At 40.2% G+C, this 27,380-nt stretch overlaps 1 protein-coding gene across 14 annotated transcripts in view; it reads right to left on the reverse strand.

Annotated features, from left to right (window-relative positions):
• Nucleotides 1-27,380, reverse strand: part of BLTP1 (bridge-like lipid transfer protein family member 1) — a 222,200-nt gene that overhangs the window by 5,399 nt on the left and 189,421 nt on the right. For 11 of the 14 annotated variants that reach the window (XM_075929830.2, XM_075929833.2, XM_075929838.2 and 8 more), the window contains 15 exons: nt 27,019-27,180; nt 26,762-26,901; nt 25,338-25,539; nt 23,128-23,328; nt 21,280-21,459; nt 19,544-19,681; nt 18,089-18,352; nt 11,604-11,754; nt 10,063-10,220; nt 8,524-8,716; nt 8,084-8,298; nt 5,500-5,751; nt 4,863-5,066; nt 2,494-2,688; nt 1,549-1,683 (listed from right to left, as the gene is read on the reverse strand). In XM_075929830.2, coding sequence (XP_075785945.2) covers nt 1,549-1,683; nt 2,494-2,688; nt 4,863-5,066; nt 5,500-5,751; nt 8,084-8,298; nt 8,524-8,716; nt 10,063-10,220; nt 11,604-11,754; nt 18,089-18,352; nt 19,544-19,681; nt 21,280-21,459; nt 23,128-23,328; nt 25,338-25,539; nt 26,762-26,901; nt 27,019-27,180 — 2,790 coding nt within the window. The remainder of the gene's footprint in view (nt 1-1,548; nt 1,684-2,493; nt 2,689-4,862; nt 5,067-5,499; nt 5,752-8,083; nt 8,299-8,523; nt 8,717-10,062; nt 10,221-11,603; nt 11,755-18,088; nt 18,353-19,543; nt 19,682-21,279; nt 21,460-23,127; nt 23,329-25,337; nt 25,540-26,761; nt 26,902-27,018; nt 27,181-27,380) is intronic. The other 3 variants (XM_075929841.2, XM_075929832.2, XM_075929829.2) reach the window with 1 other exon arrangement.

Here is a 27,380-nt window from a genome sequence, read left to right on the forward strand (position 1 = left end):
AGGGTGCCTATTCCGAACTACCGGTACACCTCGTTTCACGAGGAGTAACGGTAGTTCGGAATAGGAGCCTAGTCCGAACTACCTACTTCGAGCCCCGTGTAGCCGCACTGCACGGGATTCGAAGCAGCGGGGATTTAAAAATGGCGGCTCCCCGCTTATGCTAATGAAGCCCGGGAAATTCAAATCCCGGGCTTCATTAGCAAGTGCGGTATGCATACATTACCCCGCTAGTTCGAACTAGCGGGGTAGTGTAGACATACCCTCAAAGTTTTAATAGTTATCTCAATAAGGGGAATGCACAATTCTTTAGAAAATGGAAAATGTGACAAATTAATTATTTAAATTGAGACTTTCTACTCAGTTTTTTAAGTCACCTTGATTTAAATCAGTCCACACAATCTATAGCAGCAGTGGGCAACCTAGCTTAGTGAGTGGGCCACATGAATGGCCCTCCATCTCAATGGGATGCCAGATTGTGCCAACCAAGATAGCAAAACTACCCTAATCCCAGAAGGCTATCTGCAGTTGCGTACTTAGAATTTACAGGGTGTGCAGACTGAACTGCAGCAGCGCTTTGCTTGGATACAGAGGGAGCCTTTGGCTTTTACAGTCAATGTTGCGTGACATCAGCAACACTTCATGTGCCCTGGCTTTACATGCATGTCACTTTAGTAATACCAGTATGAAAAAAATGACAGACAGAAACCAACAGAATCTGGCAGCCCTGTGCACAAGCAAACAAAATGCTTTGCAGGTTGCACATAGAACTCTGATGGGTCACAGTCTGCTCACCACTGAGCTATAGCTTTATAAAGAAAAATGAAAATAAACATATGGCAAAATTAAGGCACAGAAATAAAGTAGTGTGCCCCAGGGTACACATCTGATCAGTGACAGAGTAAGGAACAAACCCCGAATTTCTTGACTTCCAGTCCAGCAAAACATTGAAGAAAGACTCAAACATTTTTGTTGGTGTAAGAACAAAACTCAGGCCCTATCTACACAATAGCTTATGTTGATATAATTTATGTTGTTCAAGGCTGTGAAAAATTCACCTCCCTGAGTGACTTAAGTTACATTCACTAAAAGCAGTATTTACACTACGCTATGTCAGCATGAGAGCTTCTCCTGTCAAAATAGCTTCCACCTCTCACTGAAGTGAAGCGATTATGCTGACAGGAGAGCACAGCTTCACCTGATGCAGTGCAGCTACACAGAGGTACTATGGAAGTGTAGACTAGCCCTCAGTCATTATCAGTGCTCTTTGGAAGGCATAGCTTTGGAATCTCAGTTACACTGCTTGGATAGGTTTTTCAAACTCACTCACTGTTGTCTTAATTCTAGTCCCATCGACTTTGATGGGAGCAGAATTAGGCCAGCACTATAAATTCTGAAAACCTAACCCATAAATAGCAAGCCTTCATTTAAACAAATTAAAATTTACTTTATAGTACTAATAGTGATATATGAAAATAAATTCATACATCAATGGCCTAACATAATATGGTTGATTTATTCCATGATAAAGAGTTATTTTTAACCACCTACCTTTTTCTTTCTCTTTAAGGTAAGCAGACACCAAATCATGCAGAAACATAATTAATTCAGCATCCATCGTCACGCAAATGTGGTCTGTGAATTCAGTCACTACACTGCACTCCACCTTTGGTTTAGCACTGGTATCTGGACAAGGAAAAATAATCTTAGCATATTGTAAATGTGGTTTATAAGACCCTCAATTTTGTCAGTGAACCTTAAGTACACTAAGGTTATCAGCTCCATGAGTAATTATAATGGACACTACTGGACATAGAGATCAAACATGCCTTTCTGGCAACATTGGAAAGGTTAACCAGAGTAATGAAAGCTGATGTAAAATATGTCCACTCTAAGATTAAAAAATTGGAAACCTAAGGTAGGGCCCTAAATTAATGGCTTAATTTTCAAAAGCACTGGGGTCTCTCTGTAGTTAACAAAAACTGAAAAGTGTCTGCACTTTTAAAAGTTAGGTCACTAATTTTAGGTGCTTGCTTTGGATTCTCATTTTTAAATGGCCATTGTTTCTAAAATATATCATGAAAAGTTAATCATATTAATCCATTTAATCAAAAATTTCAAACATAATAAGGGTTTTTTCTTAAAGATTTTAAAAAAGTTTCTTGTCTCTGAGTGTCAGGCTCAACATCAGAATTCACTCTGGATTAGTTTAAGAAAATGGAGTGTCCTCCTATCTAGAACTCCAACTTCAGATTAAAATATCCAAATTTGAGCTGGTTTTCGGATTGTATTTTCTTGCATTGAAAGCCATTAATTCATCAGCTTTTCAATTTTTAGCATACAAAGGTTAATTCTTCTCTCAAATCAATTTTATGTGAAAGTAACCCCATTTACTTTAGTGAATGTAAAACCTTGTAATAGCACTGCACGATCAGAATCCAAGTAATAGTCTTGAACAGCCAGAGAAAAAAGAAAAGAAAAAGATATCTTTTGCACCTTGTAATGATGGTTCCTGTGGATCTTGAACATGAATGGATTTAAAATCCAGTTGCATCCTTGGTAATGCAAAGATGGTTTCAGTCTCATGATTGTAACTGGATCCTCCTCTGAATCCACTTAACAAGCTTGAGCTTTTCACTGCTGTGCTGCTCTCTGTGTTATTAGCATCAACGTTTCGAAGCAGGTTTAATTCTATATGGATAACAGCAAATGCATCAATCTTTATTGAAAGGCCTTACCAGTATTTAAAGGAGACAGATTTGCAAATGATCTAGCCTAAAAATGGTTTTGGTTTGCACTACAACATGGCATTTCAATTTAAAGACTTGTCTTTCATTCATAAAAACATGTGGGCTGAGAACACTCTTGGAAGTAACTTTTATTCAGAGAAAAAGGTAATGTCTCAAATCATTCCCACAACATCCGTGGGGCATTATTCTGTATTCCTTACTCCTTCCAGATAATTTTGCCTCAATAAAGAGATAATACTAGCACCCATAATCTTCACTATACTCATAATTTGAATTACTTTTAAGAAAGTAATCTAAATAATGGATGGAAGACTTAGAAAATATCATGACATTTTCATAACAGTTTCTCTAGAAACAACTACTTTAAAAAAAGATTGCAAAACAATCTTTGTTGTAGTTCCCTGTTTTCAAATGCTTGGAACTTAGAAAAACTTTCATCTTAATTTTGGAAATTGAATGAGAAGATACTAATAATATATTCCCAATTATAATAAGGGTGACTACATAGCTACACCTCCTTACCCTCAAGGAAGAGTTCCAAAACCTCATCCCCCTTCTGTTCTGAAATGTGATTTGTCCTTTTCATATGTGTTCATTTTTTTAAATTGTATCCTTTGGTATATATGGTTGTGACTATTTTCTTCCACTATTTGATCTGAGGAAGTGGGTCTGGCCCACGAAAGCTCATCATCTAATAAACCATCTTGTTAGTCTTTAAAGTGCTACATAGTCCTATATTTTGTTAAGGTTTTTAGATTACCCCATACATAGACTCCAGGTATATGCAAGTCTTGCTGTATTAAGACATCTTTGGGAAGCCCAAAGTTCACCTTGATTTGTCTCCAATTTATTGGGTAAGGGTCAAGAACCTTTTAAAGTGAAAGCTCTCCTCTGCTTACGCAGTGGAAGACAAAAGTTAAAAACTCACTTTTATTCTAACATAATTCATGTGAAACTCTGGGGGGGGGGGGAACATGTCTCAGAAAAGGGTTTAAAATAAATGAGGTATGAATTAGGGATATTAGATATCTTGTAAGCTTAGCAGTTACATGACCATTCAATAGTCCCCAAGGGCTGGGCCAACAGCCAGTGTGTTCCCGTCCCAACTCCTGGGAGCCTTCTGCCATCCTATGCTGTTACCTCTGTATCACCTGTCAGGCGGAGCCTGTCCACGAGGGGAGCCAGTTTCAAAACCACCTCCCCTTGCAGGCCGGCTGCCTGTTACCCCATGCTGCTGCCTCTAATAGAGAGGAAGCAGCAGCCCCTGTTCACAGAGGGTCCAAGCTCCCCCCAGACAGGGGTTGCTGCCATGAAGCAGCCTCTGTGTACAGCAGGCACAGACTCACCACAGACAGAGGCTGCTCCATGGGATGCAGAGCAGCCTCTGTCTGGAGGAGCCCGGGCTTGCTTTGGACAGAGGCTGCTTTGCAGCAGCCTGCCCTGCCAGCAGCATGTGGGGCCATGGGACGCAATTCCACGGCACGGGTGCTGGGGGGGGTACTGGATTTTAAGCCAGCTACCCAAGCACCAGTTCCTGCTTGCCCTTCCTCTGCTGCCTCTGTTTAAAAGTTGGCTCCCCACACATATCGGTCCAGCCTACCCCCATCACCCTCTGTCCTTGCTGCTTCTCTATCAGAGGCAGCAGCATGGGGGGTGGGGAGAGCGGGCGGATCCGGGGCTCGTGGGGAACCTGCTTTTAAGCCAGATACAGAGTAATAGAATACTAGAACTGGAAGAGACCTTGAGAGGCCACCGAGCCTAGTCCCCGGCTCTCACGGCGGGACCAAGCACTGCTTAGATCATCCCTGACAGGTATCTTATCCAACCTGCTCCTAAATATCTCCAGTGATGGAGTTTCCAAAGACAGCGGGGGATGGGAAGGGAAGAAAATGTGCATAGTCGACACGATTAACCAATAAACTAGGCTTCGCAGTTAATCTTGTAGTTGTTTACATGATGACATCCCTAATATGGATTATAGGGTTTTTTTTAAACTAAAAATATAAAATATCTTTTTTTCTGATCTAAACTTCTTTTTAACTTCAACAGTTTTAAATCAACATATTCTGCAGTAGATTGGCTATCTAGTCAGAAGTTAATGAATATGAATCTAACCTTCATTTCTTGTAGCAGTAACATAATTGAACCATTCTTTCACACTTGCAACCCCATGTGGTGGGTTTTCATGGCGGCGCCTTGTTATCTTGGTGATTGTTGCCATAGGACTTTCTAGGGCACCACAAGGTTTGGTGACCATTGTGTTATGACCCAAATGAAAGTCCAGTGTTTGTACAACATATGTAGAATGCTCACTAGAACCTGTGTTAATTTAAAAAAAAGATAATATACATTCTGAAAAAGTAATAGTATTATTGGGCTCGATCCTCATATCACTGAGCAAGTATAAATCAAAAGTAACTCTAGTCAACCAATAGGATAAAGCTAATCTAATTGATAAAATTAAACCTTCCCTATTTATAGGCAGAAAAAACATATCAGAAGAAGGAGGCTGTTTTCCTATTTTGGCAATATAAAGCCTTCAAATAAAGGACATGTAAAATATTATACTCAACACACAAAGCAAATGGCAATATCATATTCTCTCTAGTACATCATCACTACTTTAAGCAGGTAGAAGCTTTATTGACAAAACAGCAATATTTATTCAAATTATAGGAAAGCTGTTAGTTGATGTCAATTACAGTTGAATAAAACTTTCTAAACAGAAAGATAAAATTAAGGTTTTATTTACCATCTTCCCAAATTTTTTGTGCTTCTGTCCAAAATGCAATGTTGGGTTCTTCAAGGTGAAACAGTGCCCAAGATTTAGAACGGAAATTAGGTCCATGGAAGCATGCCAAGGTCATGTGATTTCCATGCAAGCTCATGGATCCTCCAAACTGCATTCCATCTTCTGGTAAAGGAACCTGAAACAAGGATATGTGGCCCCCAGACACTACCTTCAACACCCCTGGCCAGTGGCGATGATGAGCTGCATCCAGCACTAGAGGAAAAAACAAAAATACAGAAAGCTTCTCAAGCATGACTGTGACCTTTACAGAAATGGAAGATAAAACTGAAAAATTCCTGGTGGAATTCCATGTCTACTTAAAATCTGACAGCGGCTTTATTAACGTTATACAGTCTATTTTACTGAAATTATTTCAGCTTTGTCACATGGAAATACGGAGAAGATGGAAAAGTATACAAAGAAATATACTTGAATATCAATAAAACACATATTTCTTTGTTCAGATTAAGAAATGCCCGAGTTCATGTGTGACAAGAAGATGAATGGCTCCAGCAGTGACTATTGCTTCAGCATGGAGACATGTCTCATGAATTTGGCTGAAGAGGAGACAGCACGCAAAAAGATAACATGAGGGCTGTGTCTACACTGCACCCCTTTTCCGGAAAAGGGATGCAGATTAGACACTTCGAAATTGCAAATCCGCGGGGGATTTAAATATCCCCCGTGGCATTTGCATTTACATGGCTGCCGCTTTTTTCCGGTTTGGGGATAAGCCGGAGAAAAGCGCCAGTCTAATCGCGATTCTCCGGAAAATAAGCCCTTTTCCGGAGGATTTCTTATTCCTACTTATTCTCTCTGCAGGGAGACGGGGAGCAAAGCCTTGGAGCACGCCCGCAGCGGGACAGCCCAGGTGCGCTTGGGCTGTCCCGCTGTGGGCGTGCTCTGCGGCTTTGCTCCTGTCCCCCTGGTCTGCTGGGAGGGGTGCAGCTAGTGCCCCCCCCCAGCAGACCAGGCTTTTCTTGCCTACCCCTGGGGTAGAGCAGCTGGGGGCTGCCGGGTTGGTCCCGTAGCGCCGCTCCGGACCAACCCGGCAGCACCTCAGCTGCTCTGCCCCAGGCATCCTGATTCAGCCGCTGCTGGTCAGTTTCAGCAGCGGCTGAATCAGGACACCTGGGGCAGAGCAGCTGGGGTGCTGCTGGGTTGCTCCAGTAGCGCCGAGTAGCCGCGCTACTGGAGCAACCCAGCAGCACCCCAGCTGTTCTGCCCCAGGCGTCCCCAAGTCAGCCGCTGCTGAAACTGACCAGCGGCTGACTACAGGAAGCCCGAGGCAGAGTTGCTCTGCCCCGGGCTTCCTGGAATCAGCCGCTGATCAGTTTCAGCAGCAGCTGACTTGGGGACGCCTGGGATTCTTAAGTTGAATCTGTATGTAAGCCAGAACTTGCATACAGATTCAACTTAAGAACAAACCTACAGTCCCTATCTTGTACGTAACCCGGGGACTGCCTGTAGTCAGTTGATTAAATTACCTTGAACACTATACAAAAGAGAGTTCTTATTCTGCTTGGATGTTTGTAACTCATTGCTTCTTTTCCTGCTCAGTCTCAAACACAACCATCCACATATTTTAACTACGGTACTGAATAATATAATTTTAATAACTACTGTTGGCTAAACAGATGTATTAAACTGCAATTTATTTGAACATACAGAATTCCAGTAAGTACAGGTGAAGGAGTGCTGATCACTCTCACATAAAGAAGGATACTAAAATGACATGAAATGTTGCCTGTTTCATATGTACCACAAGTATGTTGAAGGAGATATACACCAGATATTTTAAAATACTAGATATTTTAAAATTCTTTGTGTATTAAGAAAGCTCCTAGACTCTTTATTGGCTATTAATAACTTCCATATTTGGTTAGGATAAATGGAACTGTCACACTTCAGAGGCTACATCTAGACTGGCATGATTTTCCGCAAATGCTTTTAATGGAAAAGCAGCCGCTTTTGCGGAAAAACTTGCTAGTCTAGACACAGCCAGAGTGTTTATATGAGAAATAGTCAAAAATTAAATACCTTCCATGAAAACATCTTAGAAAAATATTTTCCATTTTGCTGGATATTGTTCTTTTTCATATATTTATAAAAAATTTAAAATTAACATTAGTTTAATTTTTTAAAAGACTTAATTTTTGGGGATCCCCACACTTTCTCACTTCTTTCCCCACTGGAAAAAGTAAGTGGGGAAATGTAAGGATTTGTGTTTTAGTAAAAAATTCATTTTTAATCTAAAAACCAGACAACAAAATTATCAGCCAACTCTACGTTTATATTTACCAAAAGTGTGTATGGTCTAAAGAAGAGTCTTTAATTCTATTTTTATAGGCTATCCCTACCACACAAATATATGACAGATTTACTAAAGCTGTATAGTGATATATTGTTAAACAATTAATGCTTTAAAATTCCAAGGGAATAGTTTTCATGCATTAGTGTTTGCAATACTAGAAACCTAATTCTGTAAAAATCTCACCTACAAATTGTATTATATAACTAAGCTCTGTATTTTTATAATACATACATTGCTCACGTGAGGTTTTCTCTACATTAGTCACCGTCTTTGGAGGAAGATAAGGAACAGGTCCCCAAGTAGACAAAGCCCGTTTGCTGGTATCAAACTGCTGAGTAAAGAACTCCTGAAGCTTCATTCCTATTTTTATTAGGTCTGGGGTGGTTGATCTTGAAATCATCACTTGAAAGATATCCCACTTCAAGTCTCCATGAACAAATATTTCACTAGAATATAAAAAGAATAAGAATATTCATAATAAATTCCTTTTATATTTGATTGCTTTTTCTTTCCTAACCTGCATTATTTTAATTTTACTTTATTTTTGTGACCAGATATGACATAGCAATCTTTTATGAAAAAAATGCACATGTACATCCTTTATTCTGTTGGATGAATAAAATGGACAGAATGAGATGGTGGAAACATTAAGTACAAGCGAGAAGTATTACCTTTTATCAGAAATACTTGAATCCAAGGTATTATACAGATTAACTTTCCATTCATCCTGCAGTTTAAGGTCTGCGTTACTGAAGATTCCCATAAGGATACTGGACCCCATATAGTCAATACGTGCTTCCGTAGAACCCATAGTAATCTGAATTTTGTGACTGGGTTGCTGGTTTGGATGTTCAGAAATATGAGCTAAAACAGAAAAATTCAATGATGGATATACAAGATATTAGCCACTCTGGAGGTAGAAAAGGTCTTTTGAAAGCCTCTGAATTATCCTAAGCAATGAAAATTCCCCAAACTGGTATATATCTGGGCATAGCCAGCTCTTATACTTCCTATGGCTACCAGGATAAGAGGTGTTTGAGGAGCTATGGGGCACATTGGAATGCTGCATACTCTTTCAGTTCTCAATAGGGAAATGATAGTGTAGATGCTTAAACCATAAACTAATGACCCTGGGCTCATTGATTAATCTTCATGGTTACATACAAGCCCCTCCCCCGCATGCTGCTGCCTCTTTATCAGAGGCAGCAGCATGGAAAGGGGAAGAGAGCAGGCAGGAGCTGGTGCTCTGGGAGCTGGCTTTTAAACAGGTTCCCTGCAAGCACTGGCACCTGGGGAGCTGCCTGCCCCGCTGCGCTACAGCTTCTGCTACAAAAGCAGGAGCCCGGGAGGTGCAGGGGGGAGCCAATATGCATAGGGTTGCCAGGTGTCCAATATTGGCCCAGACAGTTTGGTATTTGCGACATCTGTCCGGTAAAAAACTCCAGAAAATACCAGACATGTAAAATGTCCGGTATTTTCTGTTTTTCTCAGACAGAAGGCCACCTGGGACATACTTCCCCCGCTGCATCTGGCGGGGAGACTGTAGGGGGATTTTTTTGTGCAGTTTTTTTTTTTTTTTTTGCAGGGGAGCTCAACAACTTTGGTCCCCATTTGTTTGTTTTTTCTTTCTCTCAACAACTTTTGGTTTGGGGTTTTTTTTTTTGCTCAACCAATGTTTTCCCCCGCAGTGTTCAGTATTTTTTGTGAAGCTATCTGGCAACCCTAGATATGCATAGTATCTCCCATGGAGACACCTGCCCTTTCCCCACTGTGTGTAAACATATAACAGCTGAGAATTTCAGCGGTTACACCTTTACCTCTTCCCCCCCCCCCCAAAAAAGAAACATCCCCAGTTCTCAACTGGGAGACCACTTGGGCTTGAGGAATCGGGGGAGCCCAGTCATCCAGTGCAGATTAAGAGCAGCGCTGACCCTGATGCACAAAATCAACCCAGAATGAGGGAATTATAACTGATTCCTGTACAGCACCTTCCCCAACTTCGTCCAGTGAACATACCTTCCAGGCCAAAATATATAATTAAATAAGTCCACACAGAAAAAGTCTGCATTACATATGTCCTTTGTGCTTTTTAATATCATGTAAAAAAAAAAAAAAGTCATTACAGACCCCTACCCTATTGTAAAATACCATTGCACTAGTGCAGTTCATAATGCCTTTTTATATAGCAAACTATAGTCTTTCAAACTTACCCACCATCTCCAAGGTATTAACATCTATGGTACCTCCAACCACACCTCCTCTGGAATCCAACTGTGATCTACCTAGACCAACGGACATGCTAATTTCACGGTCTCTGTTACTACCAACAGATAAACGTCCTTGGCTTTTCAAACCGCTGGTAGTCCACCTTAAACAGAGATGAAAAGCAGCAACGCATGAGTACTTCTACACTTCAAACTTCAAGGTATCACTGTAATCAAAATTATTGAGATATGCATAGTTTATTGCACAGCTGTTTTTGAGTCAGTGTTTGGGGGAAGAAAAATGTATTTCCACAAATGAGAAAAGCCAATTGAGAAAACAGCGCTGTTTCAGAAAGAACAGACACTTGAAGGAGTTACTGGATGTAATTCTTCTGCAGCAAGTAGGCCCTCACCATCTGTTGATGAGGTGCTTCAGAGCTCAAATTTTCAGCCTTGGAGTATTTCAACCCTGACACATGGAATGTACTCAACTGCTAACAGCATGGATCTATTAGTCTCGGCAGTAATTTATCTTTGGAGACTTTAGATGGAAAATTTGAAATTGTTGCTTGAAATTAAATGTTGCATACTGCTATCCTTCTCCATTAAACAAAGATAATACAATACAGGAAAATTGGGACCAAAGATGGCAGAGAGAAATCCACTTTTTTGCAGCTTTGTGCCTCTTAAAAACGGTATTTTCATTTTCCCACGTTGTCCTATATTTAGAAGCTGACTCACTGTAGAAATATCTGTGCATATAACAAAGTGTTCTTGGGGCCAATGACCTGCCTAGGATAGAGTAGATTATACTCTCCAAAGGGCATTGAGGTACTCTCAGATGCTAATTTAATGTCAGATTCCTGAAAGTTCTGAGCGTAGCCTCAGTGGCTGTTAACTCTTACAGAAGTCACTTTCCTTTCAAGTAGACCATAAGTCAGGAGACCAATCAACACTACATTCGTTCACTATAAGCATTTAAAGTGGAAAGGCCAGAAATGAAAGCTATACAAATATAAATCACCTAGAATAGTGGCTCTCAATCTTTCCAGACTACTGTACTCCTTTCCTGTACTCCCCTGATTTGTCTTGCATACCGCCAAATTTCACCTCACTTAAAACTACTTGTTTACAAAATCAGACAAAAATACACAAGTGTCACAACATACTATTACAGAAAAATCGATTACTTTCCCATTTTAACATCTTCATTCTAAAATAAATCAAGTGCAGTATAAATATTGTACGTAATATTTCAGTGTATGTTACATAGACCAGTATTAAGAAGTCACTGTATGAAATTTTAGTTTGTAGTGACTACTAGTGTTTTATGTAGTCTGTTGTAAAACTAGTCAAATACCTAGATGAGTTGATGTAACCCCAGAAGACCCCGTGTACTCCCGGGGTACATGTATGCCGGTTGAGAACCACATACCTAGAAAACTGCAAGTTTTGAATATCCTGAGTACTGTCAAGTGCTCTTTTTTCCCCCCAAGTAAATGAAAAAAAACCCAACAATCTGCTAAATCACCAATTTTTCTACTTACGTAGTATTGCCCATTACATTGCTCATATTCATTTGGACATTTAATTGCTTCAAATTCATAGCAAAAACAACCAGTGTTTCCCATGGTGTCCCCTGCTGACTTCCAGCTTTATTTGATTTATTAAATGGTGTTGATGTTTTTGAGAGTGTATCTAAAAACAGAGGAAAGTACAAATTGAAAAAGGCATTCTCTGAAGGCAAATGTATAGGTTTTTAATATTAAAAGATGTCAACAGAAGATAAGATAGCCACTAGACTTAAGAGCACCAGAGAAACAGAGGTTACTTACCTTACAGTAACTTGAATTCTTTGAGACATTTTGTCGTTATGAGTGTTCCACTGTACGATGTGTGCATTCCCCTGCGCTCTTAACTGGAGATTGCAACTTTCGGGACTCTTGTACATTTCAAAGGCTCAGGTGCCTTGAAAGGGGATTTCAAGTGGTAATCTCTAATTGGCCCCACCCAAGTGTGTGTGTGTGGGGGGGAGGGGGTTAGAAAAATGTCTATTTTGTCTTTCAGAGTTCTAAAAAAAGACTGGCACCCGAGAATAGCACAAGTGACCGGCACACTGTTATGAAGAAGCTGCTGTAGCAACTGGGTGTCTCTGTGTGTTTTATGTTACATGTTGTTTGTCTAACAGCTAACCCTATTCTCTGGCCTGTCAACATCCATGTAGTAAAAGTATGGAAAAATAATTTCTGGGTAATGGCACAATCCAATAGTGTTCAATCACACCAACAGTTGCTTGTGCTGGGGAAAGGGATTCGGCCATTACTATAACATAACTGGCGGACTGTTACCAGAAGCCCCATTACAATATAAGTTGTCATTAATGACTGGATACTCTTAACACAGCGGTTCTCAAACTTTTTGGGCTCCGGAGCCCTTTACATGTGTAAAAATGTATGCGGAGCCCCAGCGATCCACTGATTGTATGTGTTGTACTTATGTGGAGCCCCAACGGTCCACTGATTGTATGTGTTGTACCTATCAATGTTTCCAGTTTGTCAATCTCACAGAGCCCCTGGAGATGTCTCGGAGAGCCCTGCTACACAATGACAGGAAATTTTACAGGACCAAAATCCGCCACAATATATAATATGACTACCTCAAGCTTACACAGAAACAAGAAGTCAAACCGCTTAGGATCCCTGTGTTCTCTCCAAAATGTGGGGTACTGAATGTTATGTGGTTTGCATGGAAGCCGGGGGGGCGGGGGGGGGGGGGGGGAACACAGAGCAGTAGCCGTGCTAAAAGGCAACCTAAAGTTCAATTACAATAGTGTCTGATTAACTTTCTTGATATCCCCGCTGAGGTAGGTAAATATATATTATAAGGCCTCTGGGTAAAATTAAAATTTTAAAATAATTGCCACTGATATGCAAAAATCAAGAAGACATCCATTAAATGGACCACATATGGTAAAACTGGATCAGAGAGAGCCAATCTTATCACCAATATGATCTCTAAAGCAAATTGAGCGGGACCATACTGAGTTAAATGGGTCCAAGGTCATACCTCAATGTGCCCCATATATACAAACATTCTTTAAGGGATGGGCAGCATGTTTAAAATTATGGTATATTGACAAACCCGTAAGAAAAAGAACCCCCGGCGGTTTATTGGACTGCTTTGGGTGGAACTGGATTAGGAGCTGGAGTATTAGATGCCACTAACATAGAGGTATTGGCAAACAAACTACGTTACAGCTGAAATACAAGAGTTGGGAAAGCCTACTCAGTGCATCTTTATCAAAATTAGAAATGGAACAACAATTATTTTCTAGAATATTGCCAGTATGGCAACAGCAAGAGGGAAAAAGATTTGTTACTGTTAGCAGGAACTGTGGGATCAATACAAGAAAATGTGTCCCCAGCATTAGCCTGTACATAGGCTCAGGAAATAAGTCAGCAACTGGTCATTCAAATAATTTGGGAAGGTATGCAAAGAAATTTGCCTTTGGAAATAAAACCATTGTGGGAAAATGTTACCGAAGTGGACACACAATTAATGGCATGGTGGAAATTGGTAAATTTTACCCTAACCAAAGATCAAATGGTTCTACAAGCATATGGAGTAACTGTACGCCTCAGCCAAGCTTGATATGTGGTGCCTATGGGAAACCAGCTAACAAAAAAAAAATTGATTATGTGTTTCACTGATCATCGTTCCTGGGCATATAAAGAAAACCAACAATGGAAAACCATTTTTATGATTCAGTGTGTGACCATGAAAATTTGGGATATGTGTGAAGATGAAACTTTACAAGAAAGGGATGATTGTTTCTCTGTAAAAGACGAAGGAACCCAAAGATTTATGTTTGATATATTCACTGAACAAATATCAGCTGTTGTATATGCAGGTAAGGGGATGTGTTTGTGTGAGAAGTCATTGTCCAATTGTAGTAATAGGTGACAGGGAATTGTATTTTATGACTCATTTAGTTGTTAGATGTTTTTGAAATATTACAAAGATTAAGAGTTGTGATTCTGAATACTATGTAAACTACTTGAAGTTTAAACCAGAGTTGTATCGTGATGTAATGCCTGTAACCTAAGGCATGCATATGACCATAAAAAAATTGTTAATCCACCCTATGTTACATTTACATTTACAGTACAGTGCACAAACAGGCGAACAAATACATATTGAAGTGCAAAATAATAATGCAAAAATTACTCATGTACTAAAAACTACTGCAGATGCAGGACATCACTCCTGATGGGAAACACTATTCGGGTGGTAACCTTCTGCAATAGGTATGCTAAATATAATGGTTCACCACCCCATTGTGGTGATCACTGGAATCCAATTGGCTTTATTAGTGAGTATAATAGCTTTGGCTTGCTGGATGAGGAGAACTGTTTGAAGAGTGAAGGAAGCTGGCATGCAAAGTCAAATAAGGCCCTTGTTATTAATATCCAGGGGACAAGACCAAGCTCAGCAATTCTGAGTATTGGACTCCTGAAATGACAAATGAGTCATTAAACAAGGGAGTGTAATAATATGGTTTTTTCTGTAGCCATATTGGAAGACCTGTAACCATAATGGAAGGCTTAAAGCCTTCCTTTGCAGCCAGAAAGAAGAGCAGCAGCTATTAGCTGTAATGCTTAAAGTCACCCACTCACATTCAATCTAAATTGCATTAAAATAGTGTCACTCCAGGCTGTTAGAAGGAGATCCTGTCCTAAAGGCAACCACTGTCAACAGATAAAATAAATAGATTTCAATACGGGTAGAGAAAACTTAGTTCAATAGCATTTTGTCTGGCAAGAAACCGTTTATCAGTAGTTGAGGTTGTGGAATCCTCATTCTATGATTATGGTCCTCACTTTCCTATTGTTTTGTCTGTATGATTTTTATCTGGTTTTAATTGTTTCTGTCTGCTGTATAATTAATTTTGCTAAGTGTAAATCAACTAAGGTGGCAGGGTATGATTGGTTAGGTAATTATGTTACAAGTATGCTATGACTGGTTAGTAAAATTATACTAAAATAATTGGTTATGGTATAGCTAAGTAGGGCTCAAGTTTTACTATATAAACTGGGGTCCAAGAAAGAGACCAGCAGGAAGAGAGGAAAGAAAGAAAAGGACAGCAAGAAGGAGGAGGAAGAAGAACTAGCCTCCAAAACACAGCCTAAGACCAAAGCTGCCAGAACATCTCTGCATGACTGTGACATGCAACAGCGAGGATCCAGAGAGACTGACCTTGCTTGGCCAACAGGCTAAGTCCACCTGCCTTTATCAGGATTGGTGAGCATGACACTGTATGTTTAGCATGGATATTCTGCTTGCTCGGTAATCATATATATAGTAGCCCAGTGTCTGTGACTCTAACGCTGAAATGCTGGCTGTTCCCTCTGGGCGGCGCTGTTGCCTCCCGCTGTGGCACTTGGCTGACTTCTGTGCCACTCAGGCGGGTCACCGCGTGGGAGCAAGTGGCGCAAGCAACCGTTTGGGCTCCGTGCTCCCCATGCAGCACGGGGAGCACAGAGCCCAAACAGCTGTTTGGGCTCCACAGTCCCTCAAGTGAGAGGCAGGAGGGGGAGGAGAAGAGAAAGAGAGACAGAGAGAGACAGGAGGTGGAGGAGAGCTGAGAGAGAGGAGGAGGCCGGAGGAGGAGGAGCAGGAGGAGGAGAGAGAGCGAGAGAGACGGAGTGAGAGACTGGAGGCTCAGGAGGGAAGACGGACGTGGAGGAGAGACCCGAAAATCCCGTCTTATGACAGGCTAATTGGCTAGTTGTTATTAAATAGCAAATAAGAATGTTACTGTGTAAATCCCTCAGGAAGTTACACCCTGAGCATTAGGAATTGGGTAAAGGTGGGTGTTTAAAATTAACAGGATAAATTTAAACAACAAATGGTCTGGTAGAACTTTATAGACTAACAAAACATGTAGATGGTATCATGAGCTTTCATGGACACAGACCACTTCTTCAGATGACTGGTGTTTTTTTCAGATGACAAGGTTGCACCTTGAGCTCAATAGTTGATGAGGAGGTGTGACTACCAAGAAAGAGAAGGCTGCTTTTGTCATGAGCCAACCATTCCCAGTGCCTATTCAAACCCAGATTAATAGTGTCAAAGATGCGAATGAATTGCAGCTCTACAGTTTCTCTTCTAAGTCTGTTTTTTAAGTGTTTTGTTGAAGGATCACCACTTTTAAATTTTTTACTGAGTGTCCAGGGAGACTGAAGTGTTCTCTTACTGGTTTTTGTATGTCCATTTATTCTTTTGCATAGAGACTGTCTTGTTTGGCCAATATACATGGCACAGGGGTTTTGCTGGCACACCTTGTCCCTGTAATTGCTACTTCAGTGCATCTGACAAAGTGAGTCTTTGCCCATGAAAGTTCATGCCCAAATAAACCTGTTAGTCTTTAATGTGCCACAGGTCTTGTTTTTAGTTGTTTTTACAGCTAAACTGTGAGAATAAATACCAGTTAAAATATTACATATTAATATATAATTTAAAATATTAACTAACCACACATTCTATTTCAGTATCCATTTCTGAACTGCTTATAATATTTTGCCCTCCATACATGCTAAAAACATGTCCTCTCCCATCTCCAGATATTTCATTATACTGAAAAATATTTTTAAACACCTTATCTGCCTCAGTACTGTACAGACCCCAAACAAACACCACTATTTCATCCACAAGCTACAAAGTCAAATCAGTCATAGTAGAACAAGTTTATATTACTGTGTCCACTACTATACAAAGAGAAACTACAGTTATATTTATTTTGTGCTTCCTAATACGAGCCAGAGACTCAGTCATCTATATATAACCACTTATTTGATCCCATCTAGTCTGTCACTTGGAGCTGCTGCAAGGAGCACTAAATTAGTGTGGTTGGGCTCAAGGGCAGAGGAAAGGATTGCTATAAATGAAGACAAATTGCAGAAACATCCCCCAGATGTGTAACGTTTGTACTAGCAATGGTAATTCCAATGTCTTTAATATTTGAGATGTACTTCAGTTCCTATAGTTCTCAAATTATTTAATATCACAAAAAGGAGAGACTGCCACAGTGAGAAAAATACAAGGATCTGATCCTGCAAGGTGCTAAGCACGTCAGTGGCATTCCCCATCTCACAGGACTGTGTCTCAAAGTTTTCATTTACTTATAGGCTGTTTACTTTTCTGAGATTAAATTCTCTATTTAAAAATTTAAGAAAGTTAACTGATTTTAAGGCAACGCAATTACAGGCTGAACCTCAGAAAACCAGCACTCTCTGGTCCAGCAACATCCATGGTCCAGCAGGACCATGAATGCTCCTGCACCAGAGAGCCCGGGAGCCTGGCTGAGGGCATTAGAGTTGCAGCCCCTCAAAAGTGCTGGGGCCAGGCTGGAGAAGCCCAGTAGGCCATGGCAGCATGGGGCCCAAGGAAGAAGCAGCTTGGCTGTCTGTGGCAGTGTGGAGCTGATGACATCTGGCCGCCCATGAGCTGATGACATCTGGCTGCCCACGGGGCCAGGGAACTGCAGCAGCACAGGGCCTGGGAACTGCAGCAGCATGGGACCTGGGGCTGGACAACTCTGGACACCCATGGCAGCCCGGGGCTGGCAGACAGGCGGCAGCAAAGTAGACAGTCTGGCGGGGGTCGGGGGAGTAGATGGGGCCAGAGGCAGGGGGCTGGCTAGCTTGGGGCTGGTGGCAGGGGACACCTCTGCTGGTCTGGAAAATTCTCTCATTCAGGACCAATCAGGTCCCAGTGTTGCTGGATCAGGGAGATAAAATACAGATTGTATCTCCATCCCACCTACAGAACTGTAAAATTACAAGATCAGAATGAAAACTTGACAGTTGCAAATAGTCATTTTCACTGGTAAGGAATTATACTTTTCTGACTGATATGATGACTCAATGCCCTCTCACAGATCGTGTCATTCTATTTAATTACTGGAAATATTTATAGTTTTAGACCATACTAAAAAGATAAAGAATTGTTAAAAATCTACTTTTCCACTCACCTCTATGGGGAACTGAAGAATCCGATACACTCCGGGATCTTGCAACAACAGCTGGAGATTTTAAATTATGATTTGCTGTCCCAGGTGACATATTGCTGTTTGTATGGTGCTCACTGAAAACATTGGGTGACTGTGCCACGTGTGTAAATGAAGCAGATTGGCAGGGCTGCTCCCAAGTCCTACAATATGCTTTACGTGATGATTCAGGAGAAAGATGCTGGTTTACCCCTTCAATGGAATCTGGTGTTCCAGGACCTGATGCTGCTGGAAAAGAAACGTGCCCATAGTGGAGGATAACTTCATTTTAAGTCAAGTCAGCCTGTAACACTTAACAGAAACTAAGTGATTTACTCCTACATATGGGGAAATGTTTTGTGTATTTCAATATTAGCAACACATTTAATTGCAGTAAACTTCGAAACTTGTCTAAAATATTTTTATTGTCACTTTAGTATTATTTTAATAGCATTCATAGAATCACAGACATGTGAGGTTAGAAGGGATCTCAAGAAGCCATTAAGTTCCATCTCCTGTGCTGAGTAGATGTAGACCACCCCTAGCAGATGTTTTCCCAATATGTTCTTAAAGTTTAATGATTCAGATTCCACAACCTCCCTTGGATGCCCATTTGAGAACTTTACTACTACCCTGAAGCTTTTCTTAATATCTAACATTAATATCCTTTACCGCAGTTTAAGCCCATTACTTTTTTTCTACGTTCAGTGGATAGGGAGAATAACAGATAATATTCATCTTTATAACAACCAGGTGACCCCAGTCTTCTTTTCTTGAGACTAAACTGACCAGTTTTTTTTTTAACATTGCCTTATAGTTCAGGTTTTCTAAATCTCTTGTAACTGCTGCTCTCCTCTGGACTCTCTCTTATTAATCCACATCTTTCCTAAATAGGGCACCCAGAATTGGACACAGTACTCTGAGACCTCACCAGTGCTGAGCAGAATGGGATAATTACCTACCAGATCTTAATTATGACTCTCCTGTTAATACATCCCAGAATGACATTAGCCTTTTTCACAACTATATTGTTCATTTTGTGACCCACAAATTAACTCATATTCAATGTGATCCAATATAACCCTGTTTTTCCCAGCAATATTACTGCCTAGCCAGCTATTCCCCATATTGTAGCTGTGCATCTGATTTTTTAACTCCTACATTTAGTATTTTGTACTTGTCTTTACTGAATGTCATCTTGTAGCTTGTAGACCAATTCTCCAGTTTGTCAAGGTCATTTTGAATTACCATCCAGTCCTCCCAAGTGCTCGCAAACTCTCCAAGGTTGGTGTCATCCTCAGGGGCATGCTATACTACAGTATACTTTCTACTGCTTTAGCTATTTACTCATTCTACTTGTATACTATGGCATAAATTAAACAATTCTTGCTTTGATTTATTTAATAGAAGAATTTTTCAGAGAAATAAGAGGTAGATTACCTGGTAGGTTTATGGTTTGATCACCTAGAAAAAGGCGTCTGGCAATACTTCTCCTATACCAGGCTCTTGGGAAGGCCAGAATCTCACTGAGTCGCCGCATATCATATTTGAAAGAAGCAGATCCTATATCACAGACAGCTGATAAAAAATGCAGAAGCTCAATATTAAGGGATTTTGAAAACTGAATCTAACATTTGAAAATTTACCTTTCAGGTTTTACTCATATCTGATATATTCACCAAATATTTTCACACACTAAATGAGGCATACCTTTTAGTAACTGTGGTTCTTCAAGATGATGTCTTTCATGTGACTCCTATTCTAGTTGCACTTGTGCCTTGTGTGCAAGAGCAGAATCTTGGAAGAGCAATGTCCATTGAGCTGCACTTACATACTCCTTCTGCATCCAAGGGCACAAATCAGGAGTGGGCAATAAGCGACCTTCAAGCTGGTTGTGATTTGCCAGGGTTAGACCTGGTGGGCTACCAGCACTTTATTTACCTGTGTGCCTGGAGGTACGGCCATCTGCGGCGAATGGTAGCTGGGAAGTGACGCAAACTGGGACACCACTTCCCATAGATCCCACCAGCCAGGAACAGCAAGTTATGGCCACAGGCTAACCGTGGTGAACCACCATGGACTAACCATGGTGAACTGCCTCTGGCTTATTGCACACCCTGGCTCTAGCAGGCTGTCCATCAGTTCCCTTACCAACACAGAATTCCAGAAAAGGAGGACTCTGAAAAAGTGGGGATAGAGTACAAGTTTTGGGATTCACATGGACAATATCTCGAAGAACCACAGTTACTATAAAGTAATTGTTCTTTCTTCCTTGAGTATATAGCAATGGTTCCCACTATCTGACTGATAAAGCAGTGCCTCATCTGAAAGGTGTGACTAAGAAGTGTTGAATGCCACAACTAAATGCTGACTGTACAACCATCATACCAAATCTAGCATTTGATCTTGCAGCCAGGCCAAAGGCATCACCCAAAATGGAATCTATGGGTACACATCAGGAAGGTAACAAAAACTGTTAGAAAATAAATTCATGTGTTTGAAGTAAAATTAAAAATACTATCATCAGCACATCAATCATTAATAAACTAAATATTAACTTTTTGTAAACTTGATGACAAATTACTTTTCCTGGTACTGCTGGAGCTGTAAAAAGTACCTACAAAATCCCTCTAAAACACATGAAACATAGGTGGGTTTGCCAAGGGGTCCTTTAGGTTTATGAACTACTTGACTAAACACACTTTGTCCCTCAAAATCTTGTGAAATTGACTGTTTCAGTTTGGCTTGGATGAAATTCAGGAATAACTTTTTTTTTTTTTGCTGTACGATTATGGACCAAATTCAAAGTTAATTCATACTGGAAAATCAAAGCAAAAATCAAGGGCTGTAAACTTACAGATGGAAGTCAAAGAATATTTATGAAGTGTTGGTATTACAAGTTGAAATTAAGTGACTCAACAGTGAAGGAGGAGGGAGGCATACACCTCCCTCTCCCTCCAAGATATCTCAGGTCACCCAAACAACCCCTATCTTCACAAGGTCTTAGTCACTGATTCACTTAAAATATTTTGTTATTGCACATCATGGGTTGGTGGCTTTGAAATAACATATATATAAAGGAGTCAAGGAAGAATGGTGCCTATCATTACAACCACACCTCTATTGTTAGGCAAAGACAGAAGGAGGAGGCAATATAGATTAAATGAATTGAGTACCAGATATATTTATTAATGTAGTATCCATCTTGCTTGCAGCTTTGCTTGCAGACTGGTTCTCAAAAAATGAAGCACCTCCTGAACGTCTTATTCTTGACAGACTTACTTTCACAAACTCAAGGTTAATACTCAGAGAATCTTTACGACCGGTAACTGAAGTGGGCTCCTCATCTACATTACCTACAAACAGAAAGGGTTATGCTCAGTGTACTCCCCAAATGAGCACCTCAGTGCAAAAATCATTTGTCTCTCTCTTGAGGTACAAAACCAAAAAACATTAACTTGGGAATACCATCAAGATGCAAGTCAAATTTTTGTATGAAATTTTGGTAATTACTACTTGTCAGAAGTGACACAGCTTGTTTATATTGTGCATGTGACAGAACAAGGTAAATACCTAATTTTTCAGTTTATTGGAGAGTCTGAAAAATTGAAAAATACATTGCAAGTCAAACTGAATCTCATGATTGCAACAAAACAAAACAAAAAAGTGATTCAAAAAAATCTATTCTGGGTGAAATGATTTTTTCATTGATGCGAAATTGAGACTGATGGGGGACAGAGGTGAGTATGAGAACTTTTAAAGGGTTAGATTAGCAAAACAGTCAGTGAAGGAGGCAATGATGGATATTGCCTTAGCACTTTTAGTCTAGTCATTAGAACACAGTCTTTCAAATCCTTTCTCCATGGGAAGAGGGGAAATTGAATTTGAAGGCTTGTCTACATAGTGGGCTAGTGAACTCTACAGAGATGGGATTTCTAATGTGCATTAATGTGTTGTATATCAGTTGGTCTGCATAGACCCTGCTGGTGCACACGAAAAGTTCCCTGCTATGCTTTGCCAGGTACTGTTTCTAACAGCACTACACTGAAGGGTCTACATAGCCAATTAATGCACAATATGTCAATATATTTTAGAAATCACATACACTGTAGAATGTATTACTCTACCATGTAGACAAGCCCAAAGTGTCCTATATTCCAGCAGAGTGCCCTTACCACCAGCCTAAGCGTTACAAGCAGATGACTACTTCTACTTCCTCCTACCCTGTTCTAGTTGTGTTAACAGCATCAAAGTCTTTCCACATGCACTCACAAATTGGCCAAAGTTTTCAGCAAATTCATGTCAATGCTGCAAATAATTTTGGGTCAGCCCAAACAGGCGTGTGTGTGTGTGAGATTCTCTCCTTCTTCCCCAGTGAAAAATTTCAACCAGGTCTACTTGATAGCACTCTGTCATTGCTCTTCAGGGCAGAAACTATTTTACACTATGTACTCTAGTCCTATACACATTCATTTGTTATGTTAACAGTACCACTAAATTCAACAAGAACATTCAGGTCTGTAAAATTGTTTCATGTTATTAAATGTTTTCAGAATGAAGACCTTTGCTTATACAGGCTGTAGCAAAATGGAATCCAACCTTGACTGTGGCTTTGAACTACCAAACTATAACAAACAGTTAGCATACAAATAAGTGTAAACACGTACAAACCCACTTAAAACATTTTATCATGTTTGTGAGAGTTCTGAAATTTACACCAAGAATTCCTTATAAGTGCAAGCAGGCTTATTTTTTTCCTACAACGACAAATGGATTTTGCAGTTGCAGGTTCTAAAGCATGAACACATGTGATTTTACTTTTGCCAAGTGCAGGTATATGTATGCTTTCACAAAAGTATCAGCTGGAGTGCTTATAATAAGGTCCTCCAGGATCCTGCAAGGGACAGTGAAGAAGAAGGTATACACATCCCTGATGGAGTGATTCATTGGTTTAAGATTAGTCTTGGGCAGCAATTTCTCACATTTTACCAATTATGAAATCTTTAAAAAAATCCATTTTGTACCTAGTGCTCCTGATCCAGGAGTTAGACCAGTAACAGCAGATTTTTGTTTTCCTGCTCCATATGGGTGAAATACATAAAGAGAGAAATCAGACATGCAGGCTGTAAAGCTCAGGCCTGATGAGTTGCTGCTAGAGCTCGTCAAATCTGACTGGCTACTGCTATGTCGGGTTCTGCCAAGTGGGCTGCCTAGTCCAGATGAACCTAAAGAAAATCCAAAATTCCACAAATGTTATAGCAGTTTTAGTACAAAAGCAATTTCAACCATGAAACCATTTTAAAAATATTTATTTGTATTTATTGTGTCATACAAAGCTAGCTGATGCATTTCAAAAACAAACTCAGTGAAACAACATGGTCTGGGTGTCCCTAAAGCTCTGACTGGATCATTCAATGGATTGCCCTGTTCTGTTCATTCCTACTGAGGCATCTGGCACCATTCATTGTTGGTAGACAGGATACTGGCCAGCCAGACTATTGGTCTTACCCAGCAGGCCAGTCTTATGGCTTAAATAAGCTAACTAACAATGCTATTCCTGCCTAAAGAACTGGACAATAAACAACTGAACTTACTTTTCTGAAGACAAACATTTGTTTCTAAAATACTTTGCCGATCTGAGATTTTAGAATACAGGCAGTCCCCGACTTACGCGGATCCGACTTATGTCGGATCCGCACTTACGAACGGGGCTTTCTCGCCCCGGAGGTCGGGGCGAGAAAGCACCGTTCGTAAGCTGCTCCGGTGCCCCTGGTCTGCTGGAGACCGTCTCCAGCAGACTAGGGGCACCGGGCGGGTTCCCGCGCTTCTGAGGCTTTGCCAGAGCAAAGCCTCAGAGGCGCGGCACCCCGCTGCCGCTCTGCTCCCCGTGTCCCTGGTCTGCTGGGGGGGGGGGGGGCGCGCAGCTAGTGTGCTCCCCCCCCCCCAGCAGACCAGGCGTTTGTTTTGGACTCTGGGGCAGAGCAGCTGGGGCGCTGCCGATTGGTCCTGCAGCGCCCGCTCTGGGCACTACTGGACCAACCCGGCAGCACCCCAGCTGCTCTGCCCCAGGCGTCCCCAAGTCAGCTTCTGCTGAAACTGACCAGCGCTGACTACAGGAAGCCCCAGGCAGAGTTGCTCTGCCCCGGGCTTCCTGGAATCAGCTGCTGATCAGTTTCAGCAGCAGCTGACTTGGGGACGCCTGGGGTTCTTAAGTTGATTCTGTATGTAAGTCAGAACTGGCGGTCAGTTTCAGCAGTGTCTGAATCTGGACGCCAGTTCCGACTTACATACAGATTCAACGTAAGAACAAACCTACAGTCCCTATCTTGTACGTAACCCGGGGACTGCCTGTAGCTTAAAAAACTGATATTCATGTCTTCTTACACAATTTTATAAATGTACCACTCCAAAGTTAGTGGATGTGCGATTTTAACTTAGCATGGTAACACACAGATGATCAAAAGTTGAAATTATAAAGCTAACTGAGAATTTCCACTGTTTTGATGGAAGATGGATTTGGTCTATAGTAAATGGTTCTGAATAAGGAAGTGGAATAAAAACCTAACTAAAGACTTAAACTGAGTTCCGAAAGCCATATTAAAAAAGTGAAAGAATGAAGTCATTCCAAATTAAAAACAGACAACCTGAAGTGGTATTTAATAAATAAAACTCCATATAATAAATTCATACATGCACAAATGCAGATATCTGAACAGTTCCTTGGTATTTAACAGAAGAGCTAGTAACCTGTCCATTTAAAGTTTTTCTGATAATACTTATTACTATAGTTATAAAATGATGTGACAAGTTTATTGAAGTTCAGTAAAAATAACCCTATCTGCTCCAAAAATGTTTCTGAATGTAAAATACCAGCACAGTGGCAATACAGACTATCAGAAAGTATTGCTCAAACTTTTTTAGAAAACAAAGCTTCTATTACATGGTTTGTGGACATTCCTGGAGACCAGCAACATTAAAAAAACAAGTTGTTAGTACTGATGTGATACCAAAGAGTCACTCTGTTAAAACAACTACTATATAACCATGTATTAAACTACATTTTATTATTCTAGTAACAAGGAGTTTTTGTCTAGAGCCTACTGGAACTCTAACTTTTATTCTAATTTATTCCTCCTCCCATGCCCACTACACACAAACAGAATTTAAAGTTATTTATGCTGTTAGCTGAATGTATTAGGCAAATAATTAAAAGAAAATGGTTCATATATATTACCTGGTAACCCAGTTTTATTAACTGAGTTCTTTGATCCAGTTTGTGAAGTACTACCACCCACTGCCAAGTTTTCTGCGGAGAAAATTGTGGCTAACGTCTCTAATTCCCCTCGGTTTGAAGAGAACACCAGGTCTAAAGAGGGCAGTTTCAGCATACATTCTACTCTTGACACCGGTAAACAGCTGAACTTGATCTGTGAAGGCTAAGCCAAAAGTAAGAAATATAAGAACAAATATAAAATCTCTGAAAATCATTATAAGCCAAATAGCGGGCAACTTGTCTTTAGCTTAAATATACTAAGGCTTTTTTGGTTTAGCTTTGAAATTATTAAAATCTCCATGATCTGTGTCTGCAGAATTTATCTTCATTTCTGAGGTTTACAATATCATTAAAATGTGTTACCCAGGAAAAGTCCAGGCAATGGACAGGAATGATGCCTGGATATAATAGTGAACCGTTCTCCCAAATCTAATCTGTGTGCGCCAGTGAATCCGCAGTTTAGAAGTTGCTTCATATCTGGAAGATGTAGAAGCTCAGCTTTGGTACCTATTATGCCTAAAACATTGAAGCAGCTGAAATTCACAACTCAACTGAAAGACACTTCGGATTATTTTAAAATCCTTGCATCTCAAAGCTTCCTGGGTCAGCTTCCTGTCAAATTGAAGAGAGGTCAAAAGTGCTCCGAGACTGGTAGTCAACAGCAATTTGGTGTCATAAGTCTCCCAACCCAACCAGTTATATTTCATTTTAAGACCCAAAATTGTCAAAGCAACCATGTGAAAAAAAGACTGGGTAGTGTAAAAAATATATATACTGGACCAAAGAAACAAAAAAACACCAACCCCACAAGAGGAAGTGAATTTCTATAAAATGGGTTTATCAATAGATGAACTAAGAGTTGAAAGGTAGCAGACACCCGTGTCTAAAATATATACTGAGGACGAAACATTTTAGCTATATGTACATTTTCTTATTTCTTTTAAAAAGAGTGATAGCTATAAATGTTGGTTATATAAAGATATTTTCTGAGGCATAAGATGAAACTTGTGCTTTAAAGAACACAGGTATGCCCAAGTGTGACTGTGAAACAGTAAGAGCTTAGCAGCAACATTGTAACAAAGAGAACACCACCCAATGGAGAGAAAGAAAAGTAGTGATGATGAAAGGTCAGTTGCGCTCAAAATGATTCACTTCTGTTGAGCACCTTGTGCTTGTAGCCAATGACATTAGAACTCTAGTTAAAAGACCTCCCATTGGTGTCATTGTGGGAACATTTACCTCAGAATGGATGTTTATTGTAATGTAATTATTGCTAAAGAATCTAATTCTAAACAAAAAAAAGTTAGACGCAAGCTTAAAATGCATATATGCTTTAAAAAATATTTGCTTTATAAAGCATTCAGTGTGCTATGTTGCACCCTCACCTGAACCCGTACATAAACTACCACATCCACAGGGAAGGATGAGTATGCTGATGTTGATGATGACACTAGTGAGGCTGTGGACTCTTCCAAGGGATCTTGTATCTCAAACTGTCCCATGTCTTCATCTTGTGAACTGACAGCTTTTAAAAAGTAGAAAGAACATGTTAAATAATGGGTTGAAGAGACCAGAATTTTTTTAAAAAACCTCAATAAAGGTATGTACTGGAATACATAAAAAAGTAGTAGTCACATGGTACCTGCATAACTCCTTTCTATTGGTGTAATAGGAATAGTTTCCAAAGCCTTTTCTAGGAAGTCCAATAGGCAGGGACTAATGACCATTTCCTCAGGCAATGACTGAAGTGCAACCCATGCATACAACTTTGCAGTTTTTACTCCACCACTTCCTTTTCCTTTGGCTGAAACATTTATAAAATGTAAATCTATGTAGAGGAATACAATTTCTCCAAATGCAAGTAAAATGGATAGCAACATTCATTACAATTCAATAAAATAACCAAAGTACTGTATCCTCCTATCATCTTCATTATATGAAACAACCACTTATAGATCAGCTACAAAGTCAGCAGTATATAGTTTTGCTAAAAAATGTGTTAAA

This window comes from Pelodiscus sinensis, chromosome 4 (genome assembly GCF_052426305.1).
Source record: "Pelodiscus sinensis isolate ZL-2025 chromosome 4, ASM5242630v1, whole genome shotgun sequence".
Lineage (NCBI taxonomy): Eukaryota > Metazoa > Chordata > Testudines > Trionychidae > Pelodiscus > Pelodiscus sinensis.